This window comes from Lissotriton vulgaris, chromosome 11, assembly GCF_964263255.1.
Source record: "Lissotriton vulgaris chromosome 11, aLisVul1.2, whole genome shotgun sequence".
In the NCBI taxonomy this organism is placed as follows: Eukaryota; Metazoa; Chordata; class Amphibia; order Caudata; family Salamandridae; genus Lissotriton; species Lissotriton vulgaris.
This window is the reverse complement of record NC_141699.1, coordinates 223,492,508-223,511,826: the sequence shown is the minus strand read 5'-3', so window position 1 is coordinate 223,511,826 and position 19,319 is coordinate 223,492,508. Positions and strand designations below refer to the sequence as shown.

The window sequence follows — 19,319 nt, the reverse complement described above, 5'->3', positions numbered from 1 at the left end:
TCCTCTTGTTCTGAACCAAAACCGGGAAGCCAAGATCCCACACACCATCATTTTACCTGTTGATGAGAGACACGATGACAGCAAAGAGTTCTTCATAAAGACCAACAGCCATTCCTTCTACACACTCCACACCTGTCATCTTTGGTCCTAGAATATATAAAGACAAATTCTAATTGGTTCACATCATAATTGAGATTCTCAAGGTTAAATGTTTGTTGTGTAGATCTTTGCAAAGTGGCTGGGCATGAATCACAAATTCTTTTAAACAACAATGTCAGCTTAGGTTAACAAGAAGACATTGTATAGGTATATTACGAATCTTGATGGGATTAGGAAAATTCTTCTCCTTGCAAAGTGAACACCCTTAATAGATTTTCTTGTGCCTCTAAGGTAGAGACAGGGGTTGTCCTTTTTCGAGAGTAGGGGAATAATTCAATATTCACATACTTCCTGCAAATAGTTTACCACCATAGAATCCCAATCATATTAACTCTGTCAAAGGCTGAATTAAGTGCCTTTTCAGGCTGGCAGTGGTAAAGAAGCATTACCATTTTTAATGGTGTTTAGGGAAGACGTTTCTTCATGGGAAGGAAAAGTGAAATGCACTAAGTAACATTTATGTCAGATATCCTCATGCAGAATTTTCAAAATAGTGTAAAATCCATCTGCATATACTTTGCAAACGTGAATATGGCTTAATATGTATCACACATTTTCATTTCAGGGAAACTCTAGTGATTGTTTGAGAATTAGATCAAATTTGGAAAAGTTCAAAACTGTAGTCATCTCATGGAAGCAAAAAACCATCTACTTACCTTCAGTAGTACTCCTAATGGTAGATAATCTAACCACAGATTTCTCACCTTTAGAAAATCCGAAGGTGCCAGACTGGATTTGAAAGATTTTTCCGCATGGCCCCTGTGTACCAGTAGGAGGCATTGTGCAGCTCTGCATCAACTCTTCTCCACACCAAAAGTGAAGACTGGAACCGCATAAAGACCCCACCTGTTAGACCTGACATCATTGGCTTGAGTCTCTCCTCCATTTTTTCTGTTTGCCTCTACTGTGTTACAATGTTTTGCTGGTATATGCTTTGGGCGCCGTGTCACTGCTGATCAGTGCCATAGCGCAAGTGCTCCCTCTGTTAAAATGATGTATCTATTGTATCCATGTTTGGCTTATTTGGTTTACTGTCAGTCCCTAGTCTAGTGCACCAGGAGTGCCGGGGCTTGTAAATACAAATGCCGCTCGTGGGCTTGCAGCACGTGTTGTGCCACCCACAGGAGCGGCCTGGTAAACGAATGTCTACGGGTCGGTCATTGCGAGACCCACGTGCAGTCTTGCACTGTCACGTCGGCTGCGCAGGTATACCTACTTGCCAGCCCCTCCAACCTTCCCTTAACTTCATGTTAGTCACCCCTATGGTAGGCCCGTGGGCAGGGTGCATTGTAAGTGTAAGGTAGGACAAGCCTGACCAAGTTGGCATGTCCTGATAGTGAAGTGCCGCCATCTTAGGGCTTCACTATTGCGAGGTAGCCTGCTCTCCGTTGAATAGAATGGGCCGCCGGGATTATTAACGCTATAATCCTAGCTGGCTCGGGGAGCATGGTGCACTGTCGAGTTTGGTATCCCTGAACTCGGGGTTTAATTACGCATCCGTTGGTGTGGATGGTTTTTGGACTCTGGGTTCGAAAATAGCACTTTTAGAAAGTGTCTATTTTCTTGTCTAACCATATCTGGTCTCTGCTGGTCTTGCGTGTGTGTGACAGGAGCTGGGTGGCTCCAAGAGGTCTGGATGAGTCAGTGTGGGATGAGTGGGACATTACATTGAGAGTAGGGGGAGAGTAGTTGTTGATAACCTGCCTTGCCTGATACAATGCTGGCTCCACCTCCTGCCGAGCGACGGATGGCTCTGTACCTGCCATGGACGATCCTGGCCCCACCTCCTGCCAGGAGGGCGATAGCTCTGCTCCTGCCAGTGTCAATGCTGGCTCCACCTCCTGCGGGGCGTCTGAGGACCCGGCCCGGCTCAATGAATAGGCCAGGTGCTACTGCCTAGCTCCACCCACCACAGACCCAGGATGTTGGGAAACCCCCGGCATAGACAAAGGGATCAAAGACGAAAAGGGGTATAAGAGGAGGACCCCTGAACTAGGAAATCAGATCACTTCTGACAAGGAACCCTGTAACCAAGGACAAGAAGCCTGCTGATCTAAAGGACTGCCTACCCCTTCTGCCGGTGTGCTGTTGTTGGGGGAATCCTGCGGTGCTTCTTTATTTTTGCCAAGGAACTAGGCGAGAGGAACTGTGTGTGTACTCTCACGCTTGCTAAGAAAATCTCCAAGGACTGGAAGAGTGCCAGTCTCCTGCCGAAGTCACAGGGCCAAAAGACTTCACCTGCTAAAAAGTGCTATCCGCTGGAAGCTTGAATCCAGCACCTCTGAAAGGAACAGCAATCACGACGACCGGACGCTGGGCCCAACCGACGCCAGCAGCAACGCCAGTGAGTAGGAGTACGGCTCTAACTCCAGAGGACCTCGTGTCTGCCCCGCTGCTGATCGCATCAACCGTGTGCCCTTCGACGCCGTGAGCGCTGCTCACTCTGTGCAACTGCATCATCGACAATGCCTGCTGTGGCCTGATCGACACCGAAGACGCGACGCCGGAGTGCTCGACGCCGCTGATCATCGTGTGCTTCATTTTCCTAAGGTACTGTGTTGTTGGGGGTCCGTGTGACTCCAGGCCCGACGCAGCGCTCCTCGCGGTCGACGCCGAACCTGTGGATTACTTTTGCCCCAGCGTTGTGTAGCTCCCGTGTGAGTTACCCTGTTGCTAAGAACTGTGTTTCCAAGAAGAAGATTTGCTTGATACTAAAAGACTTTTGTGCTAAAGAAGAAACTACCTGTGAACTATCCTTTTTCCTTCCCGAACGTATTTATTCCGATTGTGTACAGTTTTGCCGTTATTTTGGTCTTGTGCTAAGCCTTATATAAAAATACTTATTTTTATAATACTACGGTGTCGTGTCCATTTGTAGTGTATTCACTGTATTACTGTATGTGGTCATAATTGCTTAACGCACAGCCTCTGAGATAAGCCTGTACTGCTCTGCCAAGCTACCAAGGGGGTGAGCAGGGGTTATCAAAGGGTGTGATCCCCTTGCCCTGACTAGAAAAGGAGTGTCCCTATTTGTCAGAAGTGTATACCTCTGCCAACTAGAGACAGCCGGTTCTAACATTGGTGGGTCAGCGGTGAGGATTTGGACTTTGCATTTATGACCCATGTACAGTGATTGGTGAGCGCTACATAGTGAAAGCAGACCATAACGCAGTCACAATCTGATTCGGAAGGATCCTATTTTTGTTCTCCGCTTTCCTGAAACTTGATTTTCTGAACACTGCCAGTTTTAACCATGAGTGACAACGGAGTCACTGCCCCTGCTATCGTTGTTGTCGAAGAGTTCGAGAGGAGTAAGCTAAAAAGATACAAGAAAGATAAGCTGAAACACTTTTGCAACCAGTTTGAAGTTCCTACCACCGGCCTCTCGAGAAAAGATGATTTTTATAAAGCATTACAGGCCTGGTGGGAATCGAGAAATCCCTCTGATGTGGTGGTGGTACCCACAGAGGAAGGGGATGAGGAGGTGCCAGTGAATGGACCTGTGGCCTCTCCCGGAAGCAGTGTTTCCTCCAAAGGTCTTTCCCCTGAAGAAAGAGAAGAAAGGGCGAAAGAGCGAGCTTACAACATGGAGATGGCAAGGCTAAAGATAAATGGGCAGTTGGAGTTAGAAAATGCGAGAGGTAGAAGGGAAGCTGATTTAGAGATCAAAAAGTTGGAGTTTGAACGAGAGAAGTTAGCTTTGGAGCGTGAAGCCAGGTTGAGGGAACTGGATATCCAAGCTAAAAAGTTAAAGTTGAATCCCTCTGGTGGCAGCATTCCATCCGAGCCTGCAGAAAGTAAGTTTTACTTCCCGAAAGATGTGATCAAAGATTACAATAAGAATGAGGATATTGGTCAATGGTTTAAAGCATATGAGTTAGCATTGTTGGCCCACCAGGTCCCTGAGAAGAATTGGGGAGCGGGGTTGTGGGGTCGCTTTGTGAGTGAGGGAAGAGATACCCTGTTAGACATGCCTGTTGCAGATAGGATGTCGTATGCTCATATGAAAGATGCTTTAATGTTGCGATATGGTTTAACCCCCGAGCAGTACAGACAAGCTTTTAGAGAATGTAAGAAATTGCCTGGTACGACGTGGGTTGAATATGTGTCTTATTTTTGCAGAGCCATGGATGGTTGGGTAAAGGGCAGCAAAGTGGAAAGTTATGAAGCTCTCTATGATTTGTTTGCGTGGGAGCACTTGTCTAATAACTGTTTTCCAGAGCTGCGCCAGCACCTGATTGATAGCAAGATATCTAACCCTAGAAAACTTGCTGAGAAGGCGGACCGCTGGGTCAGTACCAGGGTCCACAAGGGTCCAGTGGGAGACTCAGCCAAAGGTGGGCAGGGTCCCCAGCAGAAGAGTGGGGGGGACAAGGGTAAACAGAAGGAGTCTCAGAAAGGGCCCCAAAGTAATCCCCAAGGGAACCAAGGGAAGGGTTCCCAGCCTCCCCCTGAGAAGAAGTCAGGGGCCCCGACGGGTAAACCTGTTCATAGGGGCCCCCTAACCTGCTACGGTTGTGGGCAGGTGGGACACCAGTTTTATGACCCCCAGTGTCCCAAGAAGGATTCGAATGCACCGCCGCGTGCACCCCCTCGTCAGTTGGCCAGTGTAGCCTTGGGAGGGGAGGAGATGGTTGTCCATGATGGGAGGGGTCCCGCAGAAATGTCCCTGGTCTTGCTAGGAGACATGCAAATGGTCCCTCCACCCCCTCTGCCTAGTAACACTAGTAAATATAGGCAGTGGGTGACCATTAATGGCCATAGAGTGGAAGCCCTCAGAGACACCGGAGCGAGTGTGACAGCTGTCAAGTGTCACTTGGTGTCCAGAGAGCAGGTGGTTCCCCACGCATTCTACCCCGTGATAGCTGCCGATAACTCCCAGAAAGAGTGTGAGGTGGCTCAGGTTTCCTTTGAATGGGGAGGAGTTTCAGGTACTCTTCAGGTTGCTGTGAGGCCCGCCATGCCTGTCGACTGTCTCCTGGGCAATGATTTGGAAGACTCCCCTTGGGCTAAGGTGGAGCGAACGGCGCACTTGAAAATGTTGGGTGTACCGGAGTGGGTGTGTGCAACCACTCGATCCATGACAGCGAGTAAGGGTGTTGATGGGGTCCCGGAGCCTGAAAGTACGGCCCAGGACCCAGCTGTGAAGAGAAGAGGCAGGAGGCGCGGAAAACCGGCCCCCGTTGTTCCCGTGGTCCAGAAGGAGGTAGACCCTGAGGGGGATGCCCTGGAGCCCACCGGGGAACAAATTGCCGAACTGGGAGATCTGCCCGAGCTGACCCACTGGCAGCAGGATGGTGGTCCCTCCAGGGAGGAATTCTGTGCGGAACAGAAAGAGTGCCCTTCTCTTGTGGGCATGAGGCAGCAGGCCTCAGCCCAATCCTCAGGTGATAAGTCAGGGTCACATGTTGTGTACTGGGAGAACGACCTCCTGTATAGCGAGCCTAAGGCTGCTGAGCCTGGGTCAGCCCGTGTGCTGGTGGTACCCCAGCGCTTCAGAGCCTTCCTACTGGGTTTGGCTCATGACGTACCGTTAGCTGGACATCTGGGGCAGGACAAGACCTATGACAGGCTTGTCACCCATTTTTATTGGCCTCAGATGCGTAGGGATGTAGACATCCATTGCAAGACTTGTCGCACTTGCCAGGCAAGTGGGAAAAGCGGAAGGAAGCAGAAGGCTCCCCTCCAACCTTTTCCAGTGGTCAGCACCCCCTTTGACCGGGTGGGTATTGACATTGTTGGGCCCCTGGACCCCAAGACAGCCCTGGGCAACAGGTTCATCCTGGTCTTGGTGGACCATGCCACAAGGTACCCGGAAGCCATCCCTCTCAGGACAGTGACGGCCCCCGTGGTGGGACGGGCACTGATGGGTGTTTTCTCCCGGATGGGGTTCCCCAGAGAGGTGGTGTCCGACCGAGGCACCAACTTCATTTCGAACTATATGAAGTCTCTGTGGAAGGAGTGTGGGGTAACCTACAAGTTCACCACTCCTTACCACCCTCAAGGAAACGGGCTGGTTGAGAGATTCAACAGGACCCTGAAAGGCATGATTATGGGTCTTGAAGAACCAATGAGGCGGAAATGGGACGTCCTCTTGCCATGCCTGTTGTTTGCTTACCGTGAGGTGCCGCAGAAGGCTCTAGGGTTCAGCCCCTTTGAGCTCTTATACGGTCACCCGGTAAGAGGACCTTTGAGTCTGGTCAAGGAAGGCTGGGAGCAATCTCCCAGGAAACCTCCCCAGGATGTATACAGCTACATGCTGGCCTTTCGGAACCAGACTCGGCGCTTCAGAGAACTTGCTCAGGCAAATCTGGAGGCCAGCCAGGAGGAGATGAAGCGATGGTACGACCGGAATGCCACTCTGGTAGAGCTTCAGCCTGGTCAGGAAGTGTGGGTCATGTCCCCTGTGGAACCTTGTGCGCTCAAGGACAGGTGGACTGGACCGTTCAAGGTTGTGGAGAAGAAGAGCGATGTCACCTACCTGGTGGACTTGAAATCTCCCAGGAACCCCTTGCGGGTCCTGCATGTCAACCGTTTGAAGCCCCACTTAGAAAGGTCCGAAGTGGGCATGCTCTTAGCGACAGATGATGGAACGGAGGAGGAGAGTGAGCCTCTTCCTGACCTCCTGTATGCTAAGGAGCAAGACGGGTCAGTGGATGGTGTGGTCCTCTCTGACACACTGACCCTTGAGCAGAAACAGGATTGTCGCCACCTGTTGGGACAATTCCCGGATCTGTTTTCCTTGGTTCCGGGTGTCACGCATTGGTGTGTCCATGACGTTGACACCGGAGACAGCCCTCCTGTGAAGCACAAGGCTTACAGGGTGACTGACAAGGTCCGAGCGTACATTAAGGAGGAGGTCTCCAAAATGTTCGCGTTGGGGGTGATTGAGTCCTCTAGCAGTCCTTGGGCCAGCCCAGTGGTCTTGGTCCCGAAGGCTGCCGCGCCTGGTGCTTCACCAGAACTCCGGTTCTGCGTGGATTACCGAGGGCTCAATTCGGTCACGAAGACTGACGCGCACCCCATCCCCAGAGCTGATGAGCTCATCGATCGGTTGGGGGCTGCCCGGTACCTTAGTACGTTCGACTTAACGTCTGGGTACTGGCAGATCGCCTTGACTGATGGGGCAAAAGAGAGGTCAGCATTCGCCACACCAGATGGGCTTTACCAGTTCCGGGTGATGCCCTTTGGGATGAAGAATGCCCCCACCACCTTCCAGAGGTTGGTCAACCAGGTCTTGGCTGGACTGGAGGAATTCAGCGCCGCCTACCTGGACGACATCGCAGTGTTCAGCGCCAGCTGGGAGGAACACTTGCGCCACCTCCAGGAAGTGTTGTTGGCCCTGCGCGGAGCAGGCCTCACAATCAAGGCCAGTAAGTGCCAGATTGGGCAGGGTTCTGTGGTGTACTTGGGGCACCAAGTAGGGAGCGGCAAGGTTGCCCCCCTGCAACCCAAGATTGATACCATCCTGGCGTGGGCACCGCCCAAAACCCAAACACAGGTGAGAGCCTTCTTAGGACTCACGGGTTATTACAGGAGGTTTGTCAAGGATTACGGTAACATTGTGCACCCCTTGACTTCGCTGACTTCCAGGAAGCAGCCACGAAACGTGATCTGGACTGATGCCTGTCAAACGGCCTTTGACACCCTGAAGACTGCAATGTGCACAGCACCTATACTCCAAGCACCCGACTTTTCGAGAGAATTCATTGTTCAGACGGACGCTTCAGAGCATGGCGTGGGGGCTGTTCTAGCTCAGGTGAATGAAGAGGGCCGAGACTTGCCTGTAGCCTTCATCAGTAGGAGGTTACTTCCCAGGGAAACGAGGTGGAGTGCGATAGAAAGAGAAGCATTTGCTGTGGTCTGGGCGCTGAAGAAGTTAAGACCCTACCTGTTTGGGACTCACTTCCGGGTTCAGACAGACCACAGGCCCCTCAGATGGTTAATGCAAATGAGGGGTGAGAATCCAAAACTGTTGAGGTGGTCCATTGCTCTACAGGGGATGGACTTTACGGTGGAACACCGCCCTGGCACAGATCACGCCAATGCTGATGGTCTGTCCAGATTTTTCCGCCTTAGTGATGAGGACTCCCTAGGTTAAGGGTAGTTCTCCCCACATTTCAGCTGGAGGGGACACGTGTTAGACCTGACATCATTGGCTTGAGTCTCTCCTCCATTTTTTCTGTTTGCCTCTACTGTGTTACGATGTTTTGCTGGTATATGCTTTGGGCGCCGTGTCACTGCTGATCAGTGCCATAGCGCAAGTGCTCCCTCTGTTAAAATGATGTATCTATTGTATCCATGTTTGGCTTATTTGGTTTACTGTCAGTCCCTAGTCTAGTGCACCAGGAGTGCCGGGGCTTGTAAATACAAATGCCGCTCATGGGCTTGCAGCACGTGTTGTGCCACCCACAGGAGCGGCCTGGTAAACGAATGTCTACGGGTCGGTCATTGCGAGACCCACGTGCAGTCTTGCACTGTCACGTCGGCTGCGCAGGTATACCTACTTGCCAGCCCCTCCAACCTTCCCTTAACTTCATGTTAGTCACCCCTATGGTAGGCCCGTGGGCAGGGTGCATTGTAAGTGTAAGGTAGGACAAGCCTGACCAAGTTGGCATGTCCTGATAGTGAAGTGCCGCCATCTTAGGGCTTCACTATTGCGAGGTAGCCTGCTCTCCGTTGAATAGAATGAGCCGCCGGGATTATTAACGCTATAATCCTAGCTGGCTCGGGGAGCATGGTGCAATGTCGAGTTTGGTATCCCTGAACTCGGGGTTTAATTGCGCATCCGTTGGTGTGGATGGTTTTTGGACTCTGGGTTCGAAAATAGCACTTTTAGAAAGTGTCTATTTTCTTGTCTAACCATATCTGGTCTCTGCTGGTCTTGCGTGTGTGTGACAGGAGCTGGGTGGCTCCAAGAGGTCTGGATGAGTCAGTGTGGGATGAGTGGGACATTACGTTGAGAGTAGGGGGAGAGTAGTTGTTGATAGCCTGCCTTGCCTGATACAATGCTGGCTCCACCTCCTGCCGAGCGACGGATGGCTCTGTACCTGCCATGGACGATCCTGGCCCCACCTCCTGCCAGGAGGGCGATAGCTCTGCTCCTGCCAGTGTCAATGCTGGCTCCACCTCCTGTGGGGCGTCTGAGGACCCGGCCCGGCTCAATGAATAGGCCAGGTGCTACTGCCTAGCTCCACCCACCACAGACCCAGGATGTTGGGAAACCCCCGGCATAGACAAAGGGATCAAAGACGAAAAGGGGTATAAGAGGAGGACCCCTGAACTAGGAAATCAGATCACTTCTGACAAGGAACCCTGTAACCAAGGACAAGAAGCCTGCTGATCTAAAGGACTGCCTACCCCTTCTGCCGGTGTGCTGTTGTTGGGGAAATCCTGCGGTGCTTCTTTATTTTTGCCAAGGAACCAGGCGAGAGGAACTGTGTGTGTACTCTCACGCTTGCTAAGAAAATCTCCAAGGACTGGAAGAGTGCCAGTCTCCTGCCGAAGTCACAGGGCCAAAAGACTTCACCTGCTAAAAAGTGCTATCCGCTGGAAGCTTGAATCCAGCACCTCTGAAAGGAACAGCAATCACGACGACCGGACGCTGGGCCCAACCGACGCCAGCAGCAACGCCAGTGAGTAGGAGTACGGCTCTAACTCCAGAGGACCTCGTGTCTGCCCCGCTGCTGATCGCATCAACCGTGTGCCCTTCGACGCCGTGAGCGCTGCTCACTCTGTGCAACTGCATCATCGACAACGCCTGCTGTGGCCTGATCGACACCGAAGACGCGACGCCGGAGTGCTCGACGCCGCTGATCATCGTGTGCTTCATTTTCCTAAGGTACTGTGTTGTTGGGGGTCCGTGTGACTCCAGGCCCGACGCAGCGCTCCTCGCGGTCGACGCCGAACCTGTGGATTACCTTTGCCCCAGCGTTGTGTAGCTCCCGTGTGAGTTACCCTGTTGCTAAGAACTGTGTTTCCAAGAAGAAGATTTGCTTGATACTAAAAGACTTTTGTGCTAAAGAAGAAACTACCTGTGAACTATCCTTTTTCCTTCCCGAACGTATTTATTCCGATTGTGTACAGTTTTGCCGTTATTTTGGTCTTGTGCTAAGCCTTATATAAAAATATTTATTTTTATAATACTACGGTGTCGTGTCCATTTGTAGTGTATTCACTGTATTACTGTATGTGGTCATAATTGCTTAACGCACAGCCTCTGAGATAAGCCTGTACTGCTCTGCCAAGCTACCAAGGGGGTGAGCAGGGGTTATCAAAGGGTGTGATCCCCTTGCCCTGACTAGAAAAGGAGTGTCCCTATTTGTCAGAAGTGTATACCTCTGCCAACTAGAGACAGCCGGTTCTAACACCACCCAAGAGCATTGATGTCAGTACATCTGTGAACATTGTCTGCACACTCACACAGAGAGAGTAAAAACCAATTGTTTATGGCAGTGTGCAGATCGATACCATTCCACAGAACAGGGAGGTAAGAGGGAAGTGAGGAATCTGCAGTGAGAGGGAGTAGCCACCTGAAAGAGCATTACCAAGTAAGTAACTTGTTCTTCTAGTGGATACTTCTAATACTTGATTACTTACAGTTATAATAGATACTAAAGCAAAACCTCCCAGTGGGAGGCCTGTGGAATGACTCAGACCAACAAGTCCTGCAGGACCGAACAGCCAAGTGCCCTTTCCGCCAGACCTGGCTGTCAAGGCAATAGTGCTTTGCGAATGTGTACACCGATACCCACGTAGCAGCTTGACAAATATCCTGGAGAGGTACTCCACATGTCAGCACAGAAATAGCAGCTTTGGCTAGTGTACTGAGACCTCAATTCCTCGAGCAGCTACTTATTGTCCAGCAGGTAGCAGACCTTGATGCAGAGGACTATCCACCAGGATATTGTCCTCCTCTAAACTGACTAGCCTTTTTTATGCCAGAGAACATTTACAAAGAGCAGATCGTCCTTGATGCCAATCATGAAAATGTTCACCCTTCTTTTGTGGTCCAAACAATGGAGTCCCTCCTCTTGTTTCGAGGGGTGAGGTGGAAAAAATAACATTGGTGTATGAGAGCCTGACTGATTTGAAACAGAGTTGCAGTCTTCGGTAGAATGGCTATCCTTGTCTGAAGTGTCAATTTTTCCTGAAAGAAGGTGGTGTAGGACGGCTGTTCTGAAACTTCTTGAAGCTTACTCATGCAACGAGCGGATGTGATTGCAATGAGGAGAATTGTCTTCTGGGTCATAGAATACAAGGGACAGCTGAGCACAGTTTAAACAGGGTACACATAAGAAAGGTAGGGGCCAGATTAAGGTTAAGACTTTAAGGGGAAATATGGCGATCACAACTGTATGAAAGCACATCACAACTGGTGATTTGCTATTAGGCCAAGAAGCCTCAGTACCACCCTCACTGAGACCCTGGGCACAGGCTGAAACATTGGGATAATTGTCAAAATTACCTGGACTTGTTTATCCAGAGGGAATATTCTGAAAGCACACCTCCTCCAGAATTTCTCTGAAGAGGGGGGGTGTCTGCGTAGTAGTCAGCTGCGACTTCTGCAGGTTGATTGTGAGCCCCAGCAATGCAAGGAGGTTTGCCATCGTCTGGAGGTAGTCTACAACTGACTGTGGGGGTCAATAGTCAGTCGTCAAGGTATGGGAAGACTGAGACCCTTGATCCCTGAAGATGGGAGGTGACTATCGACATTGCCTTGGTAAACAGTCGATGGGCACTGGTGAAAGTGAAAGGGAGCATGGCAAACTGAAAATGCTAGCAGCTCACCTTGAACTGCAGATAGTGCCTATGGGCCTGCAGGAAGGGTGTAAGGAAATAGGTGTCCTGTGTATCCAAACAACACCATCCAGTTTCCCAGGTCAAGAGCAGAAACATACTGGCAGTGTGAGCATTTTGAGCATGGCTTCCACAGGAATAAGTTAAGGGGATGAAGGTCTAAAATAGGGTGGATGCATTCACCCTTCTTTAGAAGAAGGATATAATGAGAGTAATAGCCAGTTCCTATCTCTCAAGTCAGGACCATGGCTATGACTTTTTGTCAACAAGAGCCTGAATATCTTGTCGCTAAGCAGACAAATGGTTCTCTGAAAGCTGCTCTGATAAGAGTTGAAGTTGCAGCAGGACCGAATGAAAAGGCAGAAAATAGACGTGTTGTAAAATCTGTAGGACCCACTTATCGAATATTTTCCACACCTGAAGTAATTGTTTAATCCCAAGTCCAACTTTGTGGTTGTGTGCCATTATGGGAAACTAAAGAGGCTTAGAGACTGCTGTAGGAGGGGCTTAGGAGTGGGAAATTCGCTGTCCCTCCAGTCCTGGACATTGGCTGCTTGATCTACTACCTCAACCCTGAAAGGAATGGTGTGACTTTTGTTGGAGGTGGGCATTGATGCTGCTTGTAGACAAAACCCCTAATGACGACACAAAAGGGGAAGCTTTACAGTAGAAATTTCTGTGTGGGTGTAGAAAGACCAAGGAAGTATGCAGTAGCTCTACATTCACCAAAAAGGAAACATTTGTTGAAAGGCACATATATGAGTAATGCCTAAAAATCACCTGAGAAGCATGATGATCTCATCCACATGTGGTGCCGAAGCAACGCATTAGAGCCAAGTATTCTGCCTAAGCAGTCTTTTGTGTGCAGTCCTAGCCAGATGATGTATTGTGCCAAATTAGCATGAAATTCCTCCAGGCCGGCTGGCAGGATTTCAGTGAGTCAAATAAGGCATCTGAATACCTGCCTAGCAAGCAGCTGACTTTGACAGAATGAAAACAGAGAGCCCAGTGGAAGTGAACATCCTCTTTCCGAAAGCCTTTCTTTAGGGACTTTCTGCCTAGGGGGGTAGTCGGGAAACAAATGAGGATAACTATTAGGCTCTCAGGAGTAAGGTGATGTGCCAAAAAAGCAGGGTCCCTCGAAGTGGGTCTGTGATGACAATAGGATGTATGCCCTCAACTAGCATCAATAGTGCTGGCGCCTAAGTGATACAAGTCTTAGAGTTGGCTTAGAAGCTGGAGCCAAACTTAAAGGAGGTTCAAGAAGCACAGACAGTGCAGAGGGTGGACCTACTGGTGGCAACTCGACTGGAGGACTCCTTGGGTCCATGGGGCCCAAAGCCATGCAAGAGGGAGCCGGTTGGATACCAAAGTTCAATCTGTTGTGATGTTGCTGATGGACCCAGCAATTTGGGGTGCATCAGAACTAGTTGCGGAATCGGCTTCTCCATAGGGGACCAAGAACAAGACAGGGAGAGCACCTTGACATCCTTGCAGAAGGCGAGTGGTGAAGCTAGGATGAGGCACTCTTGGACTTTTTGTGTTTTTTCTTCAACTTGAACCTATCCAAAGACTTGGATTATAACGATGACCTATTGTGGTACCAGCTCAGAGAACAGGAAAAAGTCTGGGTCCTCAATTTCAGAACCAGACCTTATATACATTCCTGTGATATTCAGCTTAAATTTGCTGTGAACGATTGCCTTTTGGGTTCTTCAGTGCACAATCCCCTGTTGAATTGAAGTTGCGGCCTGAACCCAGAAACCAGAGGCATTCCTCGAAAGGGTCTGTCACCAATATGTGTTGGAAATTATCACTACAAGGCTTTAACCCTGTAGTGTTAGGAGGGATATGTTCCAGGGCACACTGGAATCTTTTAGGAAAGAATACTCATCAACCGATGAGAAAATAGAATGAGCTACCTTTGGATTCCTATTCAAAGGCTGGGAAAGAAAAGAACTGCTGTCAGTGTACTTCGATGGCGCCCTCATGAGATTCCAATCATCGCTTCTGAGGAGGAGCTACTGGCATGCAAGGGCTATGATGAATATCTTCCTGATCCAGTATGGAGCCTGGGGATATTCTAAAAATGAGGAATATGGGGTTAGAAGTATCCATCAGAATTTCTATTTAATTCTGGCCTGCTGTGAATCAATCATTCAAATGTATTTACAAAAGCCAGGCGATCCGATAATGTCTTGCTTAATGACCACAAGGCTGAAAAAAGTTAACTTTTTAAAATGCTGGAGAACCTTCAAGAATACATTTCATATCCTTCTGCTGTAACACGAACAAGCATTAAATGAACGTTTTGGGGTGAAAAGCAGAATGTATTCATCTCAACATCTTTTTAGTAATTTTCTGTTCTCATTCAACACACAAGAGTAACAGTGATAGAGGAATTGCATAGGTTTAACTTATGGATCAGCCAGGGTCACAGCATCTACACCTGGCTTTCCTTTTAATACAACTAGCACTATTTCTCTGAGGACAGCGGAAGGGAAAAAAAGTAAAGAAGGCTCAGAAAACGTTATAAAGTATTTTTTACTTTTTGCCCTTTCCAAGCCTCTCAACTCTGATTGAGGGGCAAGTAAGAAGGAAATGTGTAAAATCAACCATGTGTTCCCCTCTGGCTTCGAGGGTCTGTGATATTACTTTAGCTACCCTCTGACTGCTATGCAAGATTACGTATGCATTCACTGTGCACAGGTATTGAGCTTTGCTGAATTTTGTGTGGGTGGGGTAAGGGGATGAGCAGTCAAGCACCTCTGATCCTTGTTGCATGGTGATGCTGTGATAATATCATGCCACTTTATCCACAGTTGTTTCTTTCCCCCTATGTTGCCTCCCACAATCTCAATATCACCAAAGGGTGCTATAGGAAACGTTATCAAATAATGTTATGCCAGGAGGATGTGGAAATTGATTATTTTTGGGGTATGGTAGTTGATGGTGGGGCTACCATTCAGCTAATGATAGTCTGAGGTAGTGGCAGCTAAGTCCCCTGGTAGCATCAGTTTGCCTAAGCCCAATGTTATCTGTTTGTTAGGTGTGCAGTAATTATGCATATGATTATTGGTGTTTGTGGAGTCATGGGGTATCTGCTCCACATTGTCAACTATGCTGTGGGGGATTCTCATCTTTATAAGAGAGACAAGCACTCACATTTAAAACATGTAGACACCCTAATCCTGACTCCTGGTGTCAGGATTAGGATTAGGGCGAGATCCAATACCAAGATGGTTAAAACATTGTGTAGCAGAAGTGATGGGTAACACCTTCACCAAACTAAACAATCATAGGTTGTAAATATTAAGAAATCCATATTAATTTGTGGTTGATTTGAATCCAACGTACTGTGTAAGCAGTTTGCAGTGTATTTGCGGGGGCCAGGATCCTTAGGGGAGATTGTCTCTTATTTTCCACAATGTACAGTGAATCACAATGGCACAGAAATCACGCTTTGGGGACTTTTATGTGTATAATGCACCTCATCGACACGTTGTGTCATGTTGCTTGAGGTTGCTGTGCCGTTAGTGCTTTTTATTTAAGGTCAAAGTATGCTACAAGGGACTTGTTTTGGAACACTAAATCTTAGTTGTGAGTCATACACATGTAACACACTCCAATGTATCCACAGGATATCACACTTTGTAATTAGCTAGAATAAATCAAAGGAAGGAAAAGAGAACACACGGAGAAAGTAAGTTATATTCTCAAAAAATCTTTTGTATTTAGTGGTGAAGCAACAAATTTACATCTGGGGAGACGAATACAAAGAAATGAATTCAAGCAACAGCTATGAACAGAGGTATAGATAACAATACCTCTTCAGTTCACAACTAAAACATCAACTCCTGGTGAATATAACACTCCGCTCGGGTCTGCAGCGAGAGCACCGACGGAGAGAGCGGGGCCTCATACTCCCGAGCGGTTGCCGGTTTGAGGTGAGCCCATCACCCACACAAAGCTGGGAAGAAGACACTTCTCCTTCCCTCCAGTGGACTTTTAAGTATACTAGTTCCTGGTATATATGTAACTCTGGATGAGTACATTATTTTTCACCTATACATATCACATGTAGTTGCAGTAGCTGTTTTTCTGTTTAAAGGTCCTGAAGAAAGCTGAGCTATTTGCTCTTACAGCTGAAACATGTCGACCGTACTGCACAGCGCCTCTGAGTAGTCTTACTACTTGGCGTGTTTTTAATCTTTGACACTTGGACCCCTATTGTAATGTTCTTCGGTGTCCTGGTAGCCAATTTTATTTTTACACACTTTCCTGAGCACTGCACCTTGTCCATACACAACACTTTTTGGTGTCACAACAGGACCATATTTCTTTGACGACCCTTCCCGGATCGACACTATATGGTCAGATTCGGTTTGGGATGATCATTGATTCCCATGTGACGTAACTCCACCACATGGGTGGTCTGATGGGAATTATTCTGGTCCTATTGGTGACATACAGTTTCCAACTTTTGCAACCCTTCATCTCATGCGCTCCCCACTAGTGCCTCACGGTCGCCATTGCAGTTACACACCACTGTTAGACCTTGCCTGTTCTTTTGTGTATTGTTTTTGAATATAACAGACAACCAAGAATTTCATTGCTGAAAAAACTCCCTGAAATTTCCTAGAAGGTATATTGTCAAATTTCGGTGAACGGCAAGACATGTGGGGCAGAGTATCCAATTGATTGGTCTAAGTCTTTCATCTGGTATATAGAGGCCCCCTTTGATGAACAGTTTTCGGACCGCTAGTGGCTGGACATACAGAGTAACTTTGCAATTTTTAGTCTGACGAGTTGTGCAATCAAGGAAATAGCGTCTTCCGTCGGCATGCCGGGTCGGAATGCCGTTAGTGCATCACCTTGGACATTTCAATCCCCGGTAGCGGGTTCATTTTTCACAAATGGAACGTGAGGCTGAAGAGGTGGAGGCAATACCAGCTAACCTGCTAGGTTGCAGCTACCAGTCAATTATGGATGTTGCCTGGTTTTCAACCTGCAGAGTAAATTTGGGGTATGATCAATGGTGTTGGTCTTTGGGGTCATGGGACATCTGCCATGCATTCCCAACCCCACCTCCAATGAGAACTATTTCTTGAGTACCACATAAGCATCCATCCTTGCCCTTGCAGATGTGTACCAACGATCTGGTAATCAGATAATTCAAACTGTGTGTTGCAATTGTGATTGCTTAGTCCCCCATCTGAATAAACAAGTTACTATGTAGCTGGTAGGAATTGCTGGCAGGACTGCTAGTCCCCAGAGTTTGAAGGACTGGGTTCTTTTGGACCCAGCGGTGCCAGGGCACAACACCTGAAACCTTCGTGGGTAACCTGCTCCGGCGTACAAGTCACAGAGACACGGGACACTTCCTTCGGCGTCAAAGAGTCAAGGTTTATTTACTGCAGGGAACACAGAAGTCACGGCAAGTACACCACGTGCAACTTGGGGAGACTGCTTCAAATTGGTTTTGTGGATCGCTCCTTTTATACAGTTTTTACCCATAGGCTAACATTGAACACAAAGGTTTACAACTCAGTTCCCACATCTAGCTCCCAGAGGGGTCGTTTTGGTCGCTTTGAAACATACAAGGTCCGGAACATAAGTGCGGAAACATTTGGCGGTTCCCAACTGTAAAAACCCATCTTCCCACCATTAGCAAATTCCAATCAGCAGTAAAGTAGATTGAAACAGGAACGAAGACAGGTGCAGAGGAAGACGGAGACAGTGGGGAGATCGGAAAGGGTGTAAAAGGGGAGGTGTCGGGAAGCACGAGATACAGGCATCAAAGGAACGTGCCTAATGAGATGCACGGCTGAGACAATAAGTCCGTGCGGCAAGATGAGCCTCGAGCGGCGCCACCTGCCTTACAGTAGCAACCCCCTCATCATAAAGACACTTTCAAAGGACATGTGTCTTCCGCAAATATCTTGGGAGTCCCAGGGTCGCGAAGCGGACAGCGTCCGTTCGCTGACTACTTGAGGGCAAGAGACAAAATGGATGCCGTATCTAAAATGGAACCCGTGGGTACAGATGAAAAAGCCCACATAACAAACGAACGGTTTAAGTTAGCACAGCGAAACTGCGCACACTTACTAAACTCGTCATTTGCGGTTCATAGATACTAGACTCGACCATATTCGTGCGAGTCGAAAACACCACTTACAATTGTCACGGAACCTCAGACGCTCCTTTTGCCCTCATGTAGGCAAGCACTAGTCGGAATCATATTCAATATTCATCAGACCATCAAGATGTCGTTGTAGCATAGCTCTGTCCGACCGAGTCCCCTTGGTAACAGGTGGTTGTCTCATACACGTTGTAGCACAGAGGCCACATAAGGCAGGACCACACTGCACACAAAGGCAACACGTGAACAGGAACACTACCACAACCCCGATGATCATCAGAACCTTCCAACCCCAAGTCGACATCAGGCCCCAAAACCATCCGAGTAGCGTCCAATCCCCTACATCCACGTGTATGGATTCGGAGATCTTATGCAACTTCGAGATGGCTTGATAGACAGTAGGAGCATTATCAGGTATGAAAATGCAACAGCTCGAATGGATCACTTTACATACCCCACCGCGATCCGCCAAGACGACATCTAAAACCATACGGTTTTGCAACGTCATAAGTCTCTCCGCCTGAAGTTCTGAGGTGATATTACCAAGGGCACTGGCAGTAACATTAGCTGTCGATTCTACCACTCGAGTCAAATGTCTCAGGTTCCTACTATTAACCATAGGTCCCCAAAACGGGAGGAAACCCTTGAAAAAGTCTCCTGCCTCTTGACCGGCAGTATCCTCTTCGCTAATTACGCCTCGTACAACTCTAGTCTTATGGTAATCAGCATCTACAGTGAACGTCGGAGGCAACAGATTTGCAACAAAACATGAGCCCATGAAGTCTGAGGGCAACCATGTATATGCACGATCATGACAGATGAAGTACGTACCCTTGGCAGCCAGAAACACAGGGGTCGGGGACATTGGCAGAACGTAACTTTCAGTGCAAGCACTGACTCCAAGTGAGGCTTGCGAACCACGACCCACGAGACAAAGATTACCAGTGTGGGGTACGACCCATATTGGAGGCGAGCTTTGAAGCTGCTTTTCATTAGTGAACATACTATATTCCCCTCTACTCGGGGCCCTATAGGCTTGTACCTCTTCTTTAGGGATGAGAAAAGCATCATGGATCTCATCTTCCAAATCCTGTATTGCCATCGATAGCACCCACTGGTACGAGGTAGGACCAGGTTTGGGGGAACGTTCTGGAGTGGGGTGGAAACCTAGTGCGCTTCGAAGCATTGTTTGGTATGCTCGAGCTGACCCTTGGGAACT

At 48.6% G+C, this 19,319-nt stretch overlaps 1 protein-coding gene across 1 annotated transcript in view; it reads right to left on the bottom strand.

Annotated features, from left to right (window-relative positions):
• Nucleotides 1-19,319, bottom strand: part of LOC147679554 (unconventional myosin-XVIIIb-like) — a 675,984-nt gene that overhangs the window by 68,895 nt on the left and 587,770 nt on the right. Inside the window, exon 15 of the mRNA XM_086942460.1 lies at nucleotides 57-147. Within this exon, the coding sequence (XP_086798586.1) occupies nucleotides 57-147 (91 nt within the window). The remainder of the gene's footprint in view (nucleotides 1-56; nucleotides 148-19,319) is intronic.